We start from the raw sequence: 24,521 nt of genomic DNA, 5'->3' as shown, positions 1-24,521 counted from the left end.
GATGACTTGTATAACAAATTAAACGAATTGTTCAGAAAAACTCAAAATCGACTTCGGGACTGAACAATTCTTAATCAGATTCTAATTTCATCAAGACGTCCAATAATATTATTACTATTATGATCATTCTTATTAATCATCCTTTCATAAAATTGCAAAAACACATGGATAATATCTAAGGAAATTGTCTCCGTAAGTTTAAACTCAATTAGTAGGGATATCATATTTTATATTCAGGAGTCGAGTTTAAATTTAGAAAACTCCACTTATTCATCTTTAAAAAGGAAGAATTGTAGCCAATATACTACTTGACAAAAGAATAAATAATATCAAAAGAATATAAACTAGACACAATAGACGCAAATTCTCTTAACACGACTAATTGCAAGACTCTTATATCAATACGTGTGACTAGGACCGACCCCAATGCATGTACCACATAAAAAGAGTCATCTATTTTGTAGGGATCAAAAATATATTTAACAATTAAATAAATGGATCTGAGTTTCAACTTTAAATTTGAAAATAAAATTTTTTGTAATTTATTTCTTTTTTTAAAAAAATTCTATCAAACTCAAGAGAAAAGTGTACAGTGTAAAAACTTTATTATGGCTTATTGTACACCTTCATGATCTAAGGGTGAAAAGTGGTCTCCCATGGTGGAAGACCTATATGCCTTATCCATGCTAGCCTCGGCCTTGAATATGACCTTCAAATAGTCGAACCGACTGTGTATGTGACACCATTTTCTTTGGAAGTGTTTAAACCATAAATAATATAAAAAGAAATAATTCACAAAAAAATAAATTGTGAAAAGAAACAAAATGACAAATGAAATTTATCTAATGTGATATTAGCATGTGGACCGCTCATCAACTTCATCACTAATTTCATCTTCTCCTAGCTGCCAACTCATTATCTACTCACATGATTAATGTGTAAACAACCTGATCGTGTTGACCAGAACGATGCGACTTCGCCGGCGTTTGCGGTGGTTGAGAGCGTTTGAGACCCCTGTTGGAGCGGAGGGGGGTTGTGTACCTGCAGGCACTCCGACGCTCAAGTCAGTTTGTGTGTAAGGTTTTCTTAGCTATAAAAGATGCGTACCTTGCAAATGAAGTGAGATGCATATATATAGCCCCCAGCGCTGGGCTAAGGCCCTTGATGGCATTAATGGCCATCAAGTGGCTGCCGGAAAACGGCTTGGAGGCCTTGATGTGCAGTAAATGCTCATCATTCCGGTTTACGGCCGTTACAATACGCAAGGGTATCTGACCGTTAGGACATGCTCGGATGGTATGTGTGTTCGACACCCTCTGATGCTCGAGCTCTAAGCTCGGCCCAGAACAGGAGCCCCCCAAGTCGTTATGCTCGTAGGCGAGGGTAATGACTTGAAGCTTTATCGATTCGTCTCGATTTACCGAACGTATCAGATCCGAGTTGGGCAGCTGAATTTTCGCAGTGTCCCTATGGTCAAAGTCAAGCTTTGGAAAGGGAAAATCGTTTATTCCAAGTGGTCAATCCTAGGATTCTGCAGCCGCCTCTCGCATTTATGGGATGTCAGGTGTGGTGACTGGTCCTTTGGGTGGCAAGTTTTGCTATAAATACTTGCTTATCCTTTGGCTTCCCATATCCGGAGTTTGAAGGCTAGCGATGGATAATAGGGATTCCAAGAAGGTTGTTGCTGATGGCTCTGAGTTTCGAAGAGGGAAAAAGAGAGCGGAAGTTCCTAAGCCTGCACCGGCTCGTTCTCAAAAGGGGAAAGAAGCTAAGGTGATGTTCCCTTCCTCGGATACTTCTGATACCTCCAGTTCCGACGAATCGGCGGATTTCATTGGGGCAGTCGAGGAGTTCCTGAGGGCTCATCAATCTCCCCATCTCTATCCTCCTGGCCCTGCCTCTGGTGAAGGGGGGTCCCAGGTTGGGAAAGAGGCTAAGATATGGCCAGAGGAGGTGCTGTGGACTGATTCGGATTCCGCGATTAGCTCAGGTTCCGAGCACGAGGATTAGGTGCTCAGATCCATTTGTAATTCTCTTCCCTTTGTAACGGGCTATCATTAATAAAATAATTCTCTTTTGATTTTCCCGAGCATAATTTATTTGCACTCATGCTTTATGTATGCTCTTGATTTAATAATGTCGCTAATTTTCCGAACCATTCCGAGCGGACTTTCGATCGAAAAATTATACTCATTGTTCGAGCATGTTTTCGACTTTACGAATTTGTCGAGGAGCGCGGTGTTCTTATTCGATTGCTGCGGCTTTCCCCGTATTTTTAGCAAAGAAATAAGGGGAAGGATTCCGAGGATCTTGCGTTTCCTTATTTGGTCGCAATTTTCTCGGGATGTGGTGTCTTGGATTTCGCGAGATTTGCGCGAGCAGACGGGTGTGACTTGAAAGGACGAGTCGCTTCGTTTCCTCTCGCCACGTGTAAAGGCTATGAAACAGCACTCGAGTGGCTATTCTTTGAGATTTGAACTTCGAGGTCGTTTTGGACCGTTGGATTTTCGCGCCTTTTCGTTTCTCCTGAGATCACATCTGGGCCACTTGATCGTGATTGATCCGGACCGTTAGATCGATCCTGTGGTTCAGATGGAAGCGGCGCGAATTTTCCTGTACGGATGCGTTGGCCTATATATAGGAGGGAGGTTTTTCGTTTGAAACTTTACAGTTTCTCACTTACTTTCTCTATCATTTTGCCTTCCCGGTCCAAGCTTTCTCTGGTGTTTTTCTACTACAAACTCCTCATTCCTGTCTTCATTTGATCAACAAGTAAGTGTTTTATCCTTTTAATCTTTGAAGATTTTGTTTGGATTTTACTTTGGATTGTTGTAGATAGTTCACGCGGTGTAGGGCTGTAGTATGTTTCCTGTGTAGTCTGGGTAGTCTTTTTTTGAAGGTTGTAGGTGGTGATTAGCACCCTTTTCCCCCCAAAATAGGGGTTTTCCGCGGTTTTCAGGCGAGAAATCGCCGTTTTTACCAACTGACGGTTGGGTTTTGGCTTAGAACAGTGTCGAGCACCACATGCGTTTCGTGCTCGGTTATTTTATGAATTTAGCGCCCGGAGAGAGTATTTTATCCCTTTCAGTTTTCGCGTAGTCTTTTGTTGAGTTCCTCGCCCTTTCACTTGATTTGGCGGTGGAAGGGTGGATTTGAATGTCGAATTCATTTTTCCTTCCTCTGCTTTTTCAGGTTTTCTTTTAGATGGCTGAAGGATCTCAAAGTCAAGTCTCGTTTATAGATCAACAGCCGTCCTCGTCAATTCGTGTCCGAGCCGACCTTTCATGGGTGGCGGACGAACCTCGAGAGACAGAGTCGATTTATCAGAATTGCGAGAGTGACATCCCAGAGACGATGTGCACGGATATACAGACTCCTCCCACTGAAGATTTTGAGGTGCGGATTCCTACTGCTCGTCATAGGATCTGCAGTAATTGGGCTTGGGGGACGATTCCCATGTACGAGATTGCCTTTAAGCACCTGGGAATTCGGCTGCCCTTCACAGATCTGGAGGTGTCCATCTTTCGTCATCTTCGCTTGGCCCCTTCTCAACTTCATCCAAACTCGTTGGCCTTTATCAAGGCTTTCGAAAAGACTGCTGAGTATTTGGGTTTGGGCCCCACCTTGCCTTTATTCTTTTACCATTTTGGCCTTCAACGGAGCTGCCCTCGGGGGGAACAGGCGAAAGGGAAGCTCGCGAAAGGAGCCCCAGTACCGGACACCAAACATGGATGGGTTTCTTTGAGGCAACGGAAACGCCTCTTTGATATGTTCGACGAGTCGGTACGGGGGTTCAAGTCTGTTTTCTATGGGGTTAGGCCCATAACGACGAAAGGTTGGAACAATTTCGTTCGTAGGGGGCATCGAATTGACGAGCTGGGACAGGAAGTGCTTGACGAGCAGGGGGTCCCTATCGAGGAGGATTTTGCCCGATTTCCTTTCTATTGGCGCAGGGATCATTATTCCATGTCGACCAAAGAATTCGTGTTTACGCTGGGAGCGTTGTCAGCTGAGGAGAGAGCTGATTACAAAAAATTATTAGAGTTTGTGGAGGGCTTGCCTCCGTTCCTTCTGAGTGACTCGAATGGCGAGCCTTTGCTTGGGGAAGATGGTCGAAGGTTGACCTGCCCGAAGGTGATCGCTACCAAAGAGTTGCTCGCTTGCGACACCTCGGAGGAATTGACTGTTTTTTGGAGTATGCTCATAGCTTTCTTTTATTTATTTTCTACCAACTGTTATTGCTTTTTCTATTCGCTCGCCTTCTGTTTTGCTAACTGATGCTCTGACTTGTGTAGGTACAATGACCAGTGGATCTGCTGCTCTCCGCAAAGCTCGTGCTGCCAAGAACAAGAGGGAGGCGAGCAGCGCTGCTACAACTTCTTCTGCCCCTCAGTCTCCCACAGCTTCCAACGTGGATCGCTCGAAGAGGACTCGACTGGAGGAGGAAACCTCTTCTCGACAGGATCATGTGATCGTGGATCTTTCTGGCCAGGATGATCCTCCTCTTCCCGGTCCCCACAAGTTGACTGCTGGGCTTCCTGCTGACGATTTTGTCCTCCCTCCACTTTATGCTCATGGCGAGCTACTGACCGGAGCTACCAAAGTGAAGATTAATCCCGCGGATGAAGCCATCCTATCGGATATGGGTCCTGAGGTTCTTCGTGCCGAGATAGCTGCCCAATCCATGGCTCTACTCAAATTGGTCGAAATGGCGACTTTTTTGAATGGTCGGGAGTGCAAGTATTTGGAGGAAAGGGATGAAGCTCGCAAGGAGTTGCCTTCGTTGCAGCGGAGGTTGGCAGAATCCGAGGCCTCCTGCGAAGTGTTCAGGGAGGAGCGCAAGACCCTCTCGGCTAATCTCAAGGAAGCGGAGGACAGGCTCAAGACGGTGTCCGAGGAGAGGGATAGTGCCGTGCAGAAGGTTGACGAGCAGAAGGGTTTGATTAGCGAGCTGGAAGGGAAATTGGAGAGGCTCCAAGTCACCGGGGTTGTTGAAGATCGGGAGAAGGAGCTCGATCCTCAAGGGGAGTATGCTTTCTCCTCTCGTGCTGATTTGATCGCTAAGATCCAGGAGCTTGAGTCCAACATGGTGGCTGCTGCAGCTTTTAGTTTCAACAACGCAGTGGCTCAGCTTAGGATTCTCAACCCCGGTTTGAACGAGGAGGGTTTAGATGAGGAGAAGGAGGTGAGAGATGGAGCCATTGTTACCCCTCCTGATGATGAAGTGTAGATTTATTTTTTCTTCTTTGTTTCGCTTGGGCACTTGCCCTTTTTTGATGTAACCGACAATTATGGCCCTTCGGGGTCTTTAACTACCAGTACTTTGATTTATTCTCTTGCCTTTTTACCTTTATCTCATATCTAGATTTAGGGTTTGTGTGGCGACGCTTTTAATTCCCTCTGAATGTCGAATCGATCGTTTGTACGCTCAACGCTTTTAAGCTTATGCTTTGATTGTCTTTTTGTTTGCGCTCGACCAATTTTGAGGTTTTTTTACTTTTTCCAAACATTCTATACGCCGAACTATTCGTTTCTTCGCGCTAGTGTGTGTTTGGATCGTGGTCATCATTGTGGTAGCTGGTACCATTAGATGCCGGGCTTAGAAGGTGCGGGGAACCATTCTAAGTGTTTGGAGATGTTAATCCAAACTAATAACGAGGAGAGGGGCTGTTGTTAAGCTTTCCTCCTCGGGGTGTGAACATCCCATCGCGAGCTGGGGTTCTACCGGGCGTGTACTATGACGATGGTGCTCCGTGGTCTAGAGCTTTCCTCGCCAACATCATCGAGCTCAAAAACGTCTCGACTTTGTTTTAGATTTTAAGATTCATGCCCGTACCTAAGCACTCCTCCGTTGTATAGGCGTGCTTCTCATGGGCGAAGACACAGCCTTCGTTGAGGGATGGTTTTGAACTTCTCTCAACTGTAGTATTGTTTGAGCTTTTCGGCATTCCAAGGTCGAGGAATTTCTTTTCCGTAAAGATCTTCCAAATAATAGGCACCGTTTTCGGTTTTGGCTCGAACACGATAAGGTCCCTCCCAATTTGCCGCGAGTTTACCCTCGCGAGAATCTTTTTGGTTGCGTCGGAGTACTAGTGTCCCAACGTCAAATTCTCGCTTGATGACCCTTTTGTCATGCCGTTTTGCTATTTTTTGTTTCAAAGTAGCTTCTCGGAGGGCTGCGCCGTCTCGGAGTTCTTCCAGGAGGTCGAGCTCCTCTCTGAGCATTTCGTGGTTGTCTTCCCCTTCGAGGGGTACTTCTGTTCGGAAGGAGGATGCTCCGGTTTCTACTGGAATTACGGCCTCTGTTCCGTACGTCAGTCGGAAGGGCGTTTCTCCCGTTGTAGAATGTGGAGTGGTTCGGTAAGACCAGAGTACGCTGTGTAGTTCTTCTGTCCATTTTCCCTTTGCTTCATCCAACCTTCTTTTGAGTCCTCGTAGTATAACCCTATTTGCAGCTTCGGCTTGGCCGTTCGTTTGAGGGTGTTCGACAGAGGTGAAATGTTGGGTTGTACCTATTTTTGCCATGAATTCTCGCACTTTCTTGTCCGTGAATTGAGTCCCGTTATCTGTAACGACAACTTGAGGGATCCCAAACCTCGCAAGTATATTGCGTTTGAAGAATCGCAACACGTTGAATGTTGTGATGTGGGCGAGAGGTTCGGCTTCGATCCATTTCGTGAAGTAGTCGACAGCTACTATTAGGTATTTATTTTGTCCTGCTGCCGTTGGAAACGGTCCTAAGAGGTCCATCCCCCACCAAGAAAACGGCCACGGGGACGATAGTGTTCTTAGCTCGTTTGGAGGGGCCAAGTGCATATCCCCGTGACGTTGGCATTTGTCACATTTTTTGACATGCTCTTTTGCGTCTGCTTGCATGGTAGGCCAATAGAATCCTGCTCGCAAGGCCTTTCTGGCCAAGGAGCGTCCACCGATGTGCTGACCGTTTATTCCTTCGTGGATCTCGCCAAGGATCGAGGCTACCTCGCTTTCCTCGACGCACCTTAGCAGAGGGATGGAGAATCCTCGGCGGTACATTTTTCCATTTAGGATTACATATGCGCAGGCTCTTCTTTTTACCTTAGCCGCCTCTTTCTTATCAAGTGGGAGGTTTCCAGTGTTCAGAAATTCGAACACGGGTGTCATCCAGCTGTTGGTGTTGATCTCGCATATCAGGAATACCTCGGCGGATTTTACTATGCTTGGTTTGGATAGCGTTTCCTGAATAAGCGATTGATTTCCGCCTTTCTTTTTCTTAGTGCTTGCGAGCTTTGATAAGATATCTGCTCTTGCATTGTGTTCGCGAGGAACGTGCTTGATTTCGGTTTGTCTGAATTTGGTTAATTTTTCTTTGATCAAGTTTAAATATTCCGTGAGTCGCTCGTCTTTTGTTTGGTATTCCCCGGTTATTTGTGATGCGACGAGCTGTGAATCCGTGAATATCTTAATTTCCTCGGCTTCCATATCCTGAGCCAACCTTAACCCTGCCAAGAAAGCTTCGTACTCGGCTTGGTTGTTTGTGGTTGGAAAGGCGAGCTCGAGTGAAACTTCTATGAGCGCTCCTTCACCGCTCTCGAGTATGATACCTGCGCCACTCCCTTGTGGATTTGAGGATCCATCTACGAAGATGGTCCATTTGTTTTTATCCGGGGTAGATGACGTGGTCATTTCGGCTATGAAGTCTGCTAGCACTTGGGCTTTTAAAGCCTTTCTGCTTTCGAAAAAGATTTCGAATTCGGACAACTCGAGCGACCATTTTAGCATTCGTCCTGTCATATCTGGCCTCGCGAGGAGTTGCTTAATTGGTTGATCAGTCCGGACAACGATGGAGTGAGCTAAGAAATAGTGTCTTAGTTTCCTCGCAGCCATGACTACTGCTAAGGCCGTTTTTTCAATCTGTAAATACCGGAGTTCTGGTCCTTGCAGAGCCTTACTCACGAAATAGACGGGTTTTTGCCCTTGCTCGGTTTCTCTTATGAGAACGGCGCTGATGGCCTCCGACGCTACGGCGAGATAAAGATATAATGTCTCCCCTTCGTTGGGTCGTGTTAGGACTGGAGGTTCGGATAGTGCTCGTTTTAAATGTTGTAGCGCATCCTCGCATTCCTTTGTCCATTCGAATGCGGATTCTTTTCGAAGTAATTTGAATAAAGGTAGCGCGTGTTGAGCGGATTTTGCGACAAAACGAGATAAGGCGGTGAGCATCCCGTTTAATGATTGGATAGATTTCTTTGAGTCCGGCGTAGGGAATTCAAAGAATGCTCTGCATTTATCGGGGTTAGCTTCGATTCCTCTTTCAGTTAAGTAAAACCCGAGGAATTTCCCAGCTTTTACGCCGAACGTGCATTTTTCAGGATTGAACCTCATGTTATACTTTCTCGCTTGGTCGAACACTCTTTTTAGATGGGCTGTATGATCGACTTCCTCTTCGGATTTGACGATCATATCATCCATGTAGACTTCGAGCATGTCACCGATTTCATCATTGAAGACTTTGTTCATCATCCTTTGGTATGTGGCGCCTGCGTTTTTAAGCCCGAAAGGCATTACGTTGTAATAATAATTACCGGATTCGGTCATAAACGCTGTTTTCTTTTTATCGATTTCAGCCATTTTTATTTGATTATAACCCGAGTACGCATCCATAAACGATAGTAATTTAAATCCTGATGAATTATCTACTAATTTGTCTATGTTAGGTAAAGGGTAAGCGTCTTTAGGGCAAGCCCTATTAAGATCGGTATAGTCAACACACATGCGCCATTTTCCATTCGATTTCTTAACAAGTACAACATTGGATAGCCAGGTGGTATACCTAGCTTCCGAAATGAAATTTGCCTCGAGGAGGTCTTTTACAGCTTTTTCGGCAGCCTCCGCTTTTTCGGGAGACTGCTTCCTACGCCGCTGAACAACGGCACTAGCCCTAGGATCTAAAGTCAGCTGGTGACAAGCGACCTCAGGGTCGATACCAGGCATCTCTGCAGCGCTCCAGGCGAACAGTTCAGCATTGTCCTTAAGGCAGGCGATCAGCTGCTTTTTGACCAAGTCGGGGAGTCCAGTTCCAATCTTGATCCCTTTGAGGGGGTCTTCGCCCAAGGGCACCAGTTCGAAATCTCCGTCCGGGATGGGGCGGTAGATTTTCTTTTCAGCATCGGCGAGGTCCTTCTGTTTTTCTTCTTGATGCTCCTTTTTTGTGAGTCGAGCATCGATGTCGACGGAACCTCCAATAGTGTTTACCCCCGGATTTTTCTTTTCAGTTTTCTTGGGGGTTGCCACGGTGCTCAGATTCTTTGCCGCGGCCTCGAAGCATCTCCTCGCAGCGGCTATGTCGCCGTTGATGGTGGCGACCTGGCCGTCCAGTGTGTAGTATTTCAGCTTCAAGTGAACAGTGGACGACACAGCAAACAGCTCCGCTAAAGTAGTTCTGCCGATGATGCAGTTATACAGCGAGGGACAGTCGACGACCATGAATTGCGTCCTCACGGATTTCATAGCCTTTTCCTCGCCGAAGGTAACGATGAGGTCCACGTATCCCCAAGGTTTGGTAGTCGACCCATTGAACCCCTGAAGGTCGGGTCCTACATATGGAACCAAGTTCTTCTCCGACAGCTGTAGAGTTTTGAATAGCCCCGAGTACATTACGTCGCACGAGCTCCCCTGATCTACGAGGATGCGGTGGACGTCGAAGTTTGCCATGCGAGCCCTCACCAGCAGTGGTATCTGATAGTTTGGTGAGCCCCCAGGAACTTCTGATTTGTAGAAGGCCAGCGGGTCGGAGTCTCCCTCAGGTTTGGTGACGGTGATGGGAGTCACCGAGCAAACGTTTTCCAGCTCCTCGAACTTCCTTTTTACCGATCCGAGGGTGATTTTGTTTAGCCCTCCACCTGTTATCACTAGTGCTTTTGGGAAATTTTCCCATGAGCCATTCAGGTGGGCGTTGAAATGCCTCATGAGCGCTCCCTCGTCTGACCCCGGAGATGGGAGTGGAATTTCAGGTGCTGAGATGGCAAGCGCCTGAGGGACGATGCCTCTGTTTTCCTGCTCGGGAACATCAATGGCCATTGCGACCTCTTGAGGCTCCCGCCTTTGTTGTTGTTGTTGTTGTGCTTGTTCGTCATTCTGAACATATCTTCGGGCATAACCCTTTTGTATCAGAATCTCGATGGCATCTTTTAAGTGGACACAGTCCTCAGTGACGTGTCCATGGCTTTTATGATAGCGACAAAATTTTGTCCTATCAGTATTTGCCTTCATGGGCTGCTGTCTTGGGAAGTGGATCCCAGCCTTTTTGAAGTCCGCAGCGGAGACTTCGGCGAAAATGCGATCTCTTGACGCATTCAGCGGAGTATATGTTGTGAACTTTCCCCGAGGAGGTTTGGAATCTTTGATCCTTTCCTCCCTTTGCTTTTCGTTACCTCTTCGCGAGGTTCCAGCTTCGTCCTTTTCATGGTTCCTGGTTTTTTCTTGACTTTTAGGCCTTCTGACATCTTTGGCCCTTTGTTTCTCCTCGTAAGTTATGTACTTCTTCGCCTTTTCGAAGAATGCATCCAGCGTTTTCGGCTCTTCGATACCGACAGCTTTAGCAAAGTCGCTGTCTGGATGTAATCCCCTGTCGAGGAGGTACAGCTTCATGCTCTCATCGACCTTCACTTCAACGGCTGCCTTGTTGAACCGTTCGAGGTAGGCCCTTAGAGGCTCGTTCTCGCCTTGAATGATGGCCTCGAGGGTTGCTTCAGTTTTTGGGTGACGCCTCGAGGAAGTGAAGTGAGCCCGGAAGCGGGCGCACAGGTCCGACCAGGAATCCACGGATCCTGGCGCCAAGCTCTTGTACCAAGCCATAGCGCCTTTCCTCAGAGTTGTGGGAAAGAGCTTACACTTGATAGAGCCTCGTACATTTCTGTACTCGAGGAGAGCTTCAAGATTTTCGATGTGCTCGTCGGGGTCTGTCGAGCCATCGTAGGTATCCATTGCCGGTGGTTTTTCGAGTCCGACCGGTAGGGGAAGTTCTCGGATCCTTCGGGAGAGGGGGCCTTGGTGACTGTCCCTCTCTTCCGGGGATCGGTTCCTTTGACGGCGAGGAGGGTTGTCCCTTCTAGGGGAATGTCTCCTCGGCGGGGTGGAGTTTCGAGATATAGCCTCGTTTCTCCTTGGGCTCGACCTCCTTTCGCTTCTGTGGCGAGGTGGTGAGCGAGACCTGGAGTAGGTTCTGCTCCTCACAGGTGTGGGTGAACGGCGAGCTGGGCGAGCTTGCGCCGTGACCCTCGACTCAGCGATTGCGTCGATGCGACGGCTTTGTTGCTCGAGCCTTTGATTCTGCTGCTCGTATCGCTGGTTCTGCTGCAGCAGTAAGTCCGACTGGCGGTTGATTGCATTGACCAGCGCAGCCATCATTTCTTGCATGGGAACGCCCGGAGGGATAGCCACTGCCGGAGTCGCCTGTGGCGGGGTAGCCACAGGGATCTGCGGTTCTTCTGGGTTGTAGGGCTCGTAATGTGCGTCTTGCCCTCCCTGGCCATCTTCTGTTACGGAGGCGAATTGTCCGTCCTGCGGATGGTACGCCGCGTAGTCCATCGGTGATCCATGGTTCTCCGCCACGTGCTCCGGGATTTGGTGGTTGTTAACGCCAGCCATTGGTCGTGAAGAAGGTGTTTTGAGGAAGTTTTTTAGTTTTTGGTTTGAATAAACAGGGAAACTATAGTCCCCACAGACGGCGCCACTGATCGTGTTGACCAGAACGATGCGACTTCGCCGGCGTTTGCGGTGGTTGAGAGCGTTTGAGACCCCTGTTGGAGCGGAGGGGGGTTGTGTACCTGCAGGCACTCCGACGCTCAAGTCAGTTTGTGTGTAAGGTTTTCTTAGCTATAAAAGATGCGTACCTTGCAAATGAAGTGAGATGCATATATATAGCCCCCAGCGCTGGGCTAAGGCCCTTGATGGCATTAATGGCCATCAAGTGGCTGCCGGAAAACGGCTTGGAGGCCTTGATGTGCAGTAAATGCTCATCATTCCGGTTTACGGCCGTTACAATACGCAAGGGTATCTGACCGTTAGGACATGCTCGGATGGTATGTGTGTTCGACACCCTCTGATGCTCGAGCTCTAAGCTCGGCCCAGAACACAACCATAGAAAGGGAAAGAAAAAAAAAAGTGAATGGAATCATCAAACTTAAAAGTATAAAATAAGTGAATTATAATAATTTATATATAAATGCACAAATAATAAGCTCATGCTCAATATTTCAATAACATAACAAATTAGCACACTAATCATAAATGCATGAATACTTGCATGTATCCAAATCATCAAGACCATTTTATATATTCATGACATGAATTCAACCGTGGTTTGATATGAAGTCACATATTGCCCCACAAATTGAAGAGGTGACTTAGCATTCAACGAGAACATTTCAGCGGTGTTCCACCTAAAGATCTTTCTACCTATGTCGTCCCTCAATTATTAACTTATATTTATATTGAAATTTCTTCATTTTTCTTTTTTTTTTTGGTACAAAATTTCTTCATTTTTCTAATAAATGCAATATACACATTGTACGTGTTTAGCAATTTATGCGAGTGCTAAATACACCCTTCAAAATTCAAATGTCTCATCTTCTTTATAATCGATAACGATATTATACATCTTGACCGAGTTATAATTTCATCTTGACTGAGTTGCAATTTATAGCAAAATCCTTATTAATGAATAATGACCAAACACCTTTGTTCATTTATTTTGCCAAATATTTTGGGTGCTAAAATAAATTCATGATATGTAATATGCATATGAAACATAAGTGTATACAAGTATGCACTACTTTTAAATTCTAATGATTTGATTCAATCCGAGAGTTGGCGCTGCAATTATATTTATTACATGACAACAATAATAATAGCAATAAATAAAAATGCAAGAGTGTCTATGCATTACATTTAAAATTAAAATCAAGAGTCTAAACATTTTTTTTTTTGGATGCAAGCAAACTCAAGAGGTATATTTCATTCATTCATAATAAATAATAATAGTAACATTACAATTTGGAATGACATCAAAAGTCTTGCAAAAAGTACGGTATAAAACTGCTCGTGCTAAAATATGAGTGCTATTGTTTGTTTGTCGCCTAGTAAAGACAACTATAAAGTCGTTATAGAGATCGAGTAAATTCTTACAATCTTGAATAATTGAACCATATAAATGATTATTATGAATATCATCCATTGCCATCTTGCCATCTTGAATAATAGGTTTTTCGGCTGATTTTATGGTTTATAGTCGATTTTAGGTTTTTTAACTGATTTTAGGTTTTTCCGTCGATTTTTTTGATTTTTCGGCCGATTTAATGTTTGATAGTCGATTTTAGGGTTTTTGGCCGATTTTATGTTTTTCGGTCGATTTTTTCGGTTTTTCAACCAATTTTTTTGGTTTAGGGTCGATTTTATTAAAATAAATAAAATTAAATGAAGGAAATTCAATTATATTTCCCAAACAAACAATTTTACCTTTGATGGAATTTCACCACTTTATCCAAACAATGAAATTTGAAAATCAAGGAAATTCAATTGAATCAATTGAATTGTCTAGTATTTAAAATCCCTTGAATTTCTAGAATCCCTTATCCAAACACACTCTAAACTTATCCTTAATTTTTGTTTCTTGCATTTTGTTTCTTAAGAATTCATATTATGTGGAATTTTGGGGAGATGAATATAGTATAGAACAGATGAAACAAAGTTCACCCATTTTTTATTTTAAGTTTATTAGTCCTTATATTGTGTCAAAAAAAAAGTTTACTTCTTATATTTTTATGATTTCTCTCTCTCTCTCTCTCTCTATATATATATATATATATTTTCTTCATTATTCGCATTCATTCTAAGTTTATCTTCAATATCATTTTCGTTTAGTTGTTTATGCTTATATTTTTTTCTTTGGTTCATCTTCAATTCATCTTTGCTCTTAGTTAATACAGACGGGTCAGTTACAAATCTTCCTCCTTCTGCTGCATGTAGTGAAGTTTTTCGTGATCATTTGATTCCTTTCCTGGCTGTGTTTTGGGATATCTACTCATTTCTTGAATACGCTCTTAACTTATAAAAAAAATAAAAAATTATTGTTTTTAATAGCGTTTTAATTTGTTCATTTGTTGATGTTATAATTATTTTTTCTACCGGCTTCATCTTCAATGGTAGTTTGTTTATTTATTGTTTTTTTTTTCTTGGGTTATTTCTTCGTATATCTTCCTTCTTCGTATATCTTCATTTGTTGATAGTCGTTAAATAATATTGTAAATTCAAAGATAAAGTGTACGCTAATTACTTTAATTTTATTACAATACTTATAAATAGTTTACAATTTTAAGCTACTAATTTGAGTTGTGAATTTATTTGCATATCATTCTTTTTATATTTAAAAATGGTAAGCTTAATTGTGTTTGTTTATAGGTTTGTAGGTACCATAGAATTAAAATATTAATTTCGTGCATTTGGAAGTATAAAAACGAGAGAGAATACGAAATATGAAAAAGAGATAAATGATATTTGTGAGTTAACCAACTTAAGGATGAAATCACTTATTAGAGCAAAATATATATATAAGAGTATCATAAAATTTAGTTGGCACACATGAGTCCACTTAAAATTATAAAGTTAGTATCATAAAGAGAAGGAGAAATATATAGGGGGGAGAAAGAGAGAAGAATGAGAGGAGAGAGTTGGGGAGAGGGAAAAAGAAGGAGAAAGATTTATAATTTGAATGATAAAAAAAAAGACTTATTTGGTAAACATTTTTTTTTAAATAGAACTTATATTTTATTTTACTACTTTATAGTTTATTTTTCAAACGTTATTTCAAATAGCTTATAACATATCATTTTCTCTTCATATTTTGTCCCTGCAATCTTACTTAAAAAAATTAAATATTAATTAAACATAATTTTTTTACGTCATTTCATATTTATAAACTAATTAAACCGTTAATTTTATTAAGCATTATAAATTTAATCAATTAGCTTATCTATAAACTAAAACCTATTCGTTAAAAACTCATCCGTTATTAACTAACTTATCAACTGCTCCATATGTTCCAAAATGTATGTCACTTTTGGAAAATTACACAAATTATGTTGTTAGTTTACAAAATTGTCCTTCATTAATGGTATATGAAAGATAAATTGAAGAATTAAAAGAAGAGAGAGTAATAAATAGTTGATAATATAATAGCAAACCTAACATTAAATACTTCATTGGTAATGTAAAGTAACTTATAATTTATTACAATTTTTTATTTCAAAGTGACTTATAATTTGAAACCGAGTTTAACTAGAGTATTTTTTATCAAATATTATTGTAGAGTACTACTAGGTGAATAAGTAAATTCAGTAGAGTAATTAAAAATTAACGAGTTTGGTAGCCGTCATATTTTGCACCATCTACTCTCTCCAAAGCCAAAAGTTACTACACAAACCAAAAACCTCTCTCTCTCTCTCTCTCTCTCTCTCTCTCTCTCACATAAAGTCTCTCTCATACACGACTAGCAATTACTACACCTCTTACGCCCACCATTAAATGCAATTGCACCATCTCAATACACTCAGCAATAACTCTCATCACTGCCACATTTTTCTCTCCATCCGTTAACTCTTTTCTCCTCCTTCAATTCCTTTGTCTTCTCACCTTCTTCATCATCTCCTTCATCTTCTTCTTCTTCTTTCTCTCTTTAAACTACCTATACCTTTTTTTAGCTAGACCATCTAAAAACACTCATCAAGCCCTTCCCTTAATTCCTTAATTAATTAATTACCACTCACCCAACTTTCCATAACTTCCTCTAAAAAACCTTACTTATTTATATCCATCTTTCGAAAAGTGTTCCTTCTTTTTACTAGTTTTTGAGTACCATAATAGTAGATCTACATTTTTTTTTTCTTCTTCTAGGTTTTTTCTCTTTGCAACTACCCTTCTTCTTGGTAAGTGAAAAAAAAGTCTTTGTTATCATAACTTCATTTCACATCTCATATTCACACCACTCTAAGATCATTTCTTTTACAAAAAGAAATCGGTTATATATTTATATTATTTTTATGTCTCCTTCCATATAGTTAGGGTTGCTAAAATGTCATTCACATATATTTTTTTAAAAAATTAAAATTTTATGTTTCTATTTATATTTTTTCTGAGGGGTACTCCAACTCATATACAACGGTACAACAACGATTTTGCTTGTGTTGATTTAAAGTGTAATAATAAAATTGACAAATTTTTTATCTGCATTTTAATTATGTCATCTAAAGAGCATTTGTTGATAGGAATTTTGTTAAGAACAAAGAAAAAAAATTGTACTTTAATCATCCTACTTTTTTGAGGTCACGTTTTGGTTTCTTTGTTTGTGTTTTTTTTTACTCATGTTGTTGATGTTTTTGTTTCTTTTTTTGAAGTGACACATTAGACTCGTTGAAGACACCGCTAAAGCTGACAAAAAGAATCTAAGGAAGAATTCATTCATCCTTTCATCCTTTGAAAGTCCTTTAAAGGATCTAAGAAGAAGAAAAAACAAAGAGTTTTTTTTTTTTTTTGTTCATGCAATTTTGGATTGTGAAAATATGCAAACAAGTTTAATGATTCCGGCAAGTAACATGCCTTCAATCATCGGAAGAAACAACAACAACGTTGGTGTCTTTGGTTTTTCTTCATCTCTCTCTCTTGGCCAGGTGAATCACTCATTCCCCTTTCTTTAATTTTGTTTTTCACAATTTTATCAAAATTACTCCATTATTTGTTTTATTTTCTTCGTCCGATTCTCAGCAAAAGAATTCTGATAATCCAAAGATTACTTATTTCATACTTTTAAAATAATTTAACTTTTCGCATTTTCATCAAAAATACTCCATTATTTTTTCTCTTAGTCTGATTCTTAACGAAGGAGTCCTGATGATCTGAAGATTAATTACATCATACTGTAATTTTATAATAATATTAATAAATTTGTTTGAATGTTAATTTAATAATTTGACTAGTGTCATTTAGTTTGATCTATTTTGACTTTATCTTTCAAAGGGTCATTTTAATTTTGAAGTCAAAATTTAGTCTTTAGTGAAAAAACAACTCAAACAAACAAAAAAACTCTTTGTATTTTACCAAGTACTACTACTATCCTTCTCGATATTCGGAAACCGCGTTATTCTTTTTCCTCAAAAACATCAAAATCTTAGTCAAATCCACATGTTTTTTCTTTTCTTTCTCATAACCATTTCTCAAAATTATTCACAAAAATAAATAAAGAAAAATTGTTTTAGTTCTTGTTTTTTTGTTGTTGAATGTACTTAGTACTATGTACTATATACTATATGTTATGTGTTAAATTGTTTTTGTTAGATTGAAAACAATAAGCATTTGGAATCTTAAAGATCTGTAGAAAATGTTCCAGCCAAATCTAATGGAAGCTGGACAACAACATCATCATCAACTTCTACCATTTGATATGACAACAAACAACAACAATACTTCAGAAAGTGATGTTCCAAGAATCCGTGAAGATGAATTATTTGATAGTGCTACAAAATCTGGTAATAGTGAAAATCAAGAAGCTGCTAATTCAGGTGATGATCAAGATCAACCTCGTGCTAAGAAGAAACGTTACCACCGTCATACACAACATCAGATCCAAGAAATGGAAGCGTAAGTAATCAATAAAAAAAATAACCCATTTTTAAAATGTAGTAAATGACCCGTGGGATAACACGAGTCACTTACTAGTTTTTAATTATTTTTCTTTTTTGGGTTTCGTTAAATTAACGATTTTTTTTTTGTTTGTTTAGTTTTTTTAAGGAATGTCCTCACCCTGATGACAAGCAAAGGAAGGAACTAAGTAGAGAGTTAGGGTTAGAGCCATTGCAAGTGAAGTTTTGGTTTCAAAACAAACGTACTCAAATGAAGGTAAATGATTTAACTAATTTTGAGGAGAGGTTTTTTTAGTTGAAAAATGAAGAAAGTTTACGAGAGAATGATGATTTTTTTGTTTTGTTTGTAGACTCAACAAGAGAGGCATGAGAATACTCAACTAAGAACTGAGAATGAGAAGCTTCGTGCCGATAACATGAGGTTTAGAGAAGCGCTTAGCAATGCTTCTTGTCCTAATTGTGGTGGTCCAACTGCTATTGGAGAAATGTCGTTCGATGAACATCACTTAAGGCTCGAAAATGCTCGCCTTAGAGAAGAGGTATTAAATTAAACTACATCAAGATCAATCTAGTTGACCCTCTACAATTGAAAAATGAGACAACACATACATTCATCATCGGTTTCGAAAATAGTATCAGATTGTGGTTTGGAATAGTGACATCATGGGTTTAGATGTCTAAAATTGCATCAACGACATTTGACCACAATTTTTCGTAATATCAAAAATTGCAAAATGACATCAATTGCAATTTAAAATCTTGACGATTGCAAGAAGTTATTGTATAAAGATTGGACTAATTGAAATTTTGTTTTTACCTAAAATTTTGTCATCAGTTGACCTATCAGTTTACCTAAAATTTTGACAACCAGTTCATCTTTATTTGAATATGTTACCGAATTTCATACCTCTATTTTTCTCCTTATTTTTCGAAGATTTGTGCAAGAGTGCAACCTTTTTTACCTAGTCGATTAATTAAATTTTAACCATATGTTGGTGTTTATACTTAGATTGATAGGATATCAGGCATTGCTGCCAAGTACGTCGGGAAGCCAGTGGTGAGTTACCCACTACTCTCCCCTTCATCGGTTCCACCTCGTCCTCTAGAACTCGGCATTGGTGGTTTTGGAGGACAACCAGGAATTGGTGGAGGAGATATGTATGGAGCCGGAGATCTTCTTAGGTCAATAAGTGGACCAACTGAAGCTGATAAACCAATGATAATCGAACTAGCTGTTGCTGCAATGGAAGAACTCATTGGAATGGCACAAATGGGTGATCCACTTTGGTTAACTACACTTGAAGGTGGTTCCATACTCAATGAAGAAGAATATGTTAGGTCTTTTCCTAGAGGAATTGGTCCAAAACCAGCTGGTTTTAAATGTGAAGCTTCAAGAGAAACTTCTGTTGTCATCATGAATCATGTTAACCTTGTTGAGATCCTCATGGACGTGGTACACAAACTTTAATTCATTAAATAGTCTTAACTAAAATAGTTTGTAGTAATGTTTTTTGCTGCACCGTTGCACCAAAGGATCTGAGTCTAAAAATATTTAAAGTTTATGCAATATATTTTTAATTTTGTAGTATTTGACATTTTTTTTTCTTTTTATTGTTACAAGAACCAATGGTCCACAGTTTTTTCTGGAATTGTTTCAAGAGCAATGACATTGGAAGTTCTATCAACTGGGGTGGCAGGCAACTACAATGGTGCATTACAAGTGGTATGTATATATGAATAATTCATTATGTAAAATATTTATTTTCTTAATTATATGATTATTTATAGTGAAACTAATTAGTATACTATTTTTTAAAGATGAAAATGAATTAATTAATTAATTAAATTAATTTTGAATTTTTAGATGACAGCAGAACTTCAAGTACCTTCACCACTAGTGCCAACTAGAGAGAGTTATTTTGTAAGGTATTGTAAGCAACATTCTGATGGTACTTGGGCAGTTGTGGATGTTTCTTTGGACAATTTGCGCCCTAGCCCTTCTGCTAGATGTAGAAGAAGGCCTTCTGGTTGCTTAATTCAAGAAATGCCCAATGGCTACTCAAAGGTTAGTATAAAAAAATATTTATTTTTCTTTATTTTCATTACAATTTTGTAAATGTTAGAACAATATGCGAGGATTTGGATTTGGTGTAGTTACTGCATGATGCATTAATGCATCTGAACCGTCCGACATGAACTGACGGATGAGATCTTTTGATAGTTGTTTTTTTTGTATTTAATCCGAGACTCCCGATCACAAATGAATGGCCGAGATTCGCAACAGCGTGAAACTGCGTAGTTTTTCTACAACAGCCATTCTGAATCCATTGTGCGGTTATAGTTGGAATATATTTTTTTTGATCTTTATGTGATTTAACTATTAAGTTTTTTGTTTTCCTCTAGGTTATATGGGTGGAGCATGTAGAAGTGGATGATAGAGGTGTTCATAATCTATACAAACAACTTGTTAGCTCAGGACATGCATTTGGTGCAAAACGTTGGATTGCAACCTTAGATCGACAATGTGAAAGACTTGCTAGTGCCATGGCAACCAACATTCCCACAGTCGATGTCGGCGGTATCAATAAAAAACCATTTCTTTTTTATTTAGATTACACACTTCATTCCATAAAATCATGTATTTTCATCTCGTAATTTTTGAAATATGTTATTTCTGATCTAATATCTTTCGAATTCAAAACCACAATGACATAATTCAAAAATCAGAAGCGTGTCACAAATATACTAATAACTAAAATCAAAATTTAAATTTTTGGGAGACAAGATATAACTAATGGGTTTTATTTTAATTTTCCACCTTATTTTATTTTTTTGATGATTAAGTAATTAAGCTTGTGATATTGCAATGTTTAGTGATAACAAACCAAGATGGAAGAAAGAGCATGTTAAAACTAGCTGAAAGAATGTGCATAAGCTTTTGTGCTGGAGTGAGTGCTTCAACAGCACACACGTGGACAACACTTTCGGGTACAGGAGCTGATGATGTAAGGGTAATGACCCGTAAAAGTGTAGATGACCCAGGAAGACCAGCTGGCATTGTCCTTAGTGCTGCAACTTCTTTTTGGCTTCCAGTTACACCAAAAAGAGTTTTTGAATTTCTTAGAGATGAAAACTCAAGAAGTGAGGTAATCAAAGAATAATAGTATTATTATTTATAATGAGAAAACAATTATACACCAATCATTATCTAATCTTGAAAATCTTGAATTTTTAGGTTGCATTATTGTGTGATCATAGGTTGTTAGATTATTCTTGATTAAGTAAAATTGCTTTGTTTAAATGTATGATGTATTTATTTATTCTATACTAAGTTTATATGAAGTCATCATCTTGTATGATTTTGTATTTTACCATACGTCTAGTTTCTACTCTCTATGATCTCATATATATCAATTGCTTTGAATTGCATACATACATCTTTGTCAATTTGCTAAAGAAAGTGTGACACCGACTCCACCTTTTAATGAAGACCTTGGAATAACTTTGCATGAAATTTTGTTCCCTTTTTTATCTTATGTCATCTCACTTTATAGTACAAATTATTGTCAAATTATTATATAATCATGTGTTATCCCTAGTAAGAAATATTTCAATTATTTCGTAATTTTTTTTTTAATTTATATCAATGATGGTTTTCTAAATCTTCCTTTTTTTTTAATATATTTTTACAAATAATAAAATTACCAAAGTGCTTCCAAATTATTCTTTGTCGATTTACTACTAGTATATGTATACTCTTCATATTGTGATATTGATTTAATTATTTATTTATATTTGATTCATCTAACATTTTCAACCTCTTGAAAACAGTGGGATATCCTTTCCAATGGTGGAGTTGTTCAAGAAATGGCACATATTGCCAATGGAAGAGATACTGGAAATTGTGTTTCTCTTCTTCGAGTGAATGTATGTTGACTTTAGCCCATATTTTTATTTTTTATGACAACTACATTTTTTAATATATGAAAAAATTCTCCGCATTCACAGTGTCATGATATCATGAACGTATGTTGACTTTAGGTCATATTTTAAAAAAAAAAATATGACAACTAAATTTTTCAATATAAAAAATTCTTCGCATTCACACTGTCATGATATCAAAAACGGTTTGAGCAAGATCGGACAGTTAAATTCAAACACAGTATTTCAAATTATAAAATTAAATTGAATTTGTTTACCGTTCAGTTCAATTTTATCTGAATGGTCAATGACATTTCAAATGCGTGACTGCAAATCATGTGGGTAGTTCAAATTCAAAAGTGAAGTTTGACTAATTATATTATACTATAACATTATTTTCATGTAGAGTGCAAATTCAAGCCAAAGCAACATGTTGATATTACAAGAGAGTTGCACAGACACAACAGGTTCATTTGTGATCTATGCACCTGTAGACATAGTTGCAATGAATGTGGTACTAAATGGAGGTGATCCAGATTATGTAGCACTTCTTCCATCTGGCTTTGCTATACTTCCTGATGGTGGTGTTGGTGGTGAAAATGGAAATGGTGGATCATTATTAACAGTTGCATTTCAAATATTGGTTGATTCTGTTCCTACTGCAAAACTTTCACTTGGATCTGTTGCTACAGTTAATAATCTTATTGCTTGTACTGTTGAGAGGATTAAGGCTTCTTTGTCAGGTGAAGTTGCTTGACCATCAAGTCATCTAATGGGACATAATTAAGGTATGAATCCTATACTACATACATTTCTATTAATTAATCATGTAATCACGCATGTATTCACGCAGTCAGTGAATTACACCTTTGAGTTTTACACCACATTTAAGTCAAGTGAACGATGCAAGTAAAATATTAATTTAATGGTGTAAATTACTGACTGCATTGTATAGTCTCTCTCTTTAATCATATAGAGTTGAAAAGGTAATTAGGAATAGTAACGAATTATGAATTTGATTAAAATAGTAATTAATTTTCTTAGTTTGCTCTCTACATTTTAATGTGATTTAATTTTGTTAACTTGTGCAGTTAAGGAGAGAAAAAGGGTAAGCATTGCATTTTGGATAATGAAGAGGTTTAATGAACTTAGGCTTATATAAAAAAGGATGGGAAGAAGTCAAGAGCGCACCTTGCAAGATTTCCTTCTCAGAACGATCAACTGAGGACTGAGAGGATTAAGGTTCGGGAATTGACTTCCCTATGTAATAGTAAAAGCTATTTTCTCTGCTCTTAAATATAAGTAAAAAGTCAAATGTATTTAGTTATAATTTGAACTTAATACATTTAACTTTTTTTAACTTATATTTAAAATCAGAGAGAGTAAGAGCTATAATGAAGATATTCTCTTCACCTTCTAAGACAATATATCTATGTAGTCGGTAGTATCATTTTGATTATGATTAAGTTGTAGCTTTAATGTGATGTAACCTTTTATGTTCCTTCTATTGTTAAAAAAATTGTGCTTTATTGCTTTAATTAGATCATGCACTACCATGCAGAGTGGTTAATTTCTCATTCCATGCGTTTTAACCTTTTTTAAGGTTTTGAAATGGATTATGCATTCCATTTTGTCTACTCAATTTTAGTAACTTAGATTTCTTGATTGAATATTATTTGTTATGTTCGTTATTTATGACATAAATGTTGGAGAAGAGTTAGGTGGTTTAATGTGTCACGCAAGAAAAATATCTATCATATCCTTGTAAGTGTCGTAGCATGAGGAAAAATAAAGTTTAAGTTTCCTTTAAATATCAAATTATGGGCAGGTTACTTGTACATCAAACTGACGTCTATGGGTTTATAAATTTGTTAATTGATGTGTGGTGTGTCCACTTTTTGACCACGAAATTCATCCACAAAGGAAATTAGTAAATTAAAAAAATTGGAAAAAGGAAATAAGTAAAATCATCCATGTTACTTAAATTTCAACAGTTTCATGTTGTTTCCAAAGTTTTTTTTTTTTTATAAGATTTCCAAAGTTAATTTGATACATAAATGAGAATTAGTGGCATTAATACATAAATTAATTTGATTTTTTTTCTTTCTAATAGTTTAGTGACTAATTGGCTTCATATTTTCAAAGTCAATTAGTCACATTGATAAATTTGCAAATGATACCAATAAATTAACTTTTATTTTACTTATAAATTTACTTATGTGGTTGATTTTTTAGTCGTTGGATAAATTATGCACAATTTTTTAAAGGTAATTTCTATTAGTCACATAATTCTTTAACAATATTTTATTTATTTATGAATAGCTGTTGAAAATTGTCTTAAAAACGAAAACGAGGAAAACATGCTCAATTTCACACCGTTTTTACTTGTTTTAACTTTTGTGTTTAATTGCTCATTCATTTTGTTTTGGTTGCTTATTCATTTGCTCCACACACTAAAATATTATTGACGTAGTTTCTTCGGACAAACTGACCAACCAACTATCCAAGCTTCTATACTAACACAAATAGACTCTTATCAAAGTAAAATGATATTGTTGTTGATATCATACGGTGGAAGGAGTTAGAGCCAATTTTAAAAACTAAACTTCAGTGTTACAACAATGATTTTTCAAATCTTAAAAAATTATTTTATTTTTTAAAATCAAATAAAATTAAAAATCTAAGAAAATTCAAATCTTAGAAAATCATTTTATTTTATTAAATCAAATAAAATTAAAAATATATCATACTTAAAAGGTAAAATAAATAAAGAGAATTTTAAAAATATATAACGGGTGAGAAAACAAGTGTAGGGGTATGAACAATATATTTGATAGAAAAAATGGACTTCGGTGATATAGAGGAACGGCCCAATAGAGAAAGTACAGAAACTGTAGTCTGAGTTTTTGGACAAAACCAAAGCAAAGA

The 24,521-nt window shown here is 38.5% G+C and overlaps 1 protein-coding gene across 4 annotated transcripts; it reads left to right on the top strand.

Moving 5' to 3' along the window:
• Positions 1–15,456: 15,456 nt before the first annotated feature.
• Positions 15,457–23,170, top strand: LOC123894885 (homeobox-leucine zipper protein HDG2-like). Of its 4 annotated transcripts, none has more exons than XM_045944986.1 (13): positions 15,457–15,962; positions 16,431–16,703; positions 17,420–17,670; positions 17,811–17,928; positions 18,023–18,211; positions 18,682–19,125; positions 19,294–19,395; positions 19,537–19,737; positions 20,076–20,250; positions 20,547–20,818; positions 21,504–21,599; positions 22,000–22,381; positions 22,685–23,170. In XM_045944986.1, exons 2-12 carry the CDS (start codon positions 16,596–16,598, stop codon positions 22,348–22,350), a joined length of 2,307 nt encoding a protein of 768 aa, XP_045800942.1. In that variant the 5' UTR covers positions 15,457–15,962; positions 16,431–16,595; the 3' UTR covers positions 22,351–22,381; positions 22,685–23,170. The 4 variants fall into 4 exon arrangements, with proteins under 4 accessions (XP_045800942.1, XP_045800941.1, XP_045800944.1 ...); XM_045944985.1 differs by having other exon boundaries at positions 15,544–15,962; positions 17,408–17,670; XM_045944988.1 differs by having other exon boundaries at positions 15,559–15,962; positions 17,400–17,670.
• Positions 23,171–24,521: the final 1,351 nt, after the last annotated feature.

Source organism: Trifolium pratense, linkage group LG7, assembly GCF_020283565.1.
Source record: "Trifolium pratense cultivar HEN17-A07 linkage group LG7, ARS_RC_1.1, whole genome shotgun sequence".
Taxonomy (NCBI): Eukaryota; Viridiplantae; Streptophyta; class Magnoliopsida; order Fabales; family Fabaceae; genus Trifolium; species Trifolium pratense.
This window is presented reverse-complemented; position numbering and strand designations above follow the sequence as displayed.

Coding starts and splice junctions, on each gene's coding strand:
- LOC123894885 (XM_045944985.1), top strand. CDS start 16,596: ATGCAAACAAGTTTAATGATTCCGGCAAGTAACATGCCTTCAATCATC. Junction 18,212..18,681: donor ATGCTCGCCTTAGAGAAGAG/GTATTAAATTAA, acceptor GTTTATACTTAG/ATTGATAGGATATCAGGCAT. Junction 19,738..20,075: donor TGCCCAATGGCTACTCAAAG/GTTAGTATAAAA, acceptor GTTTTCCTCTAG/GTTATATGGGTGGAGCATGT.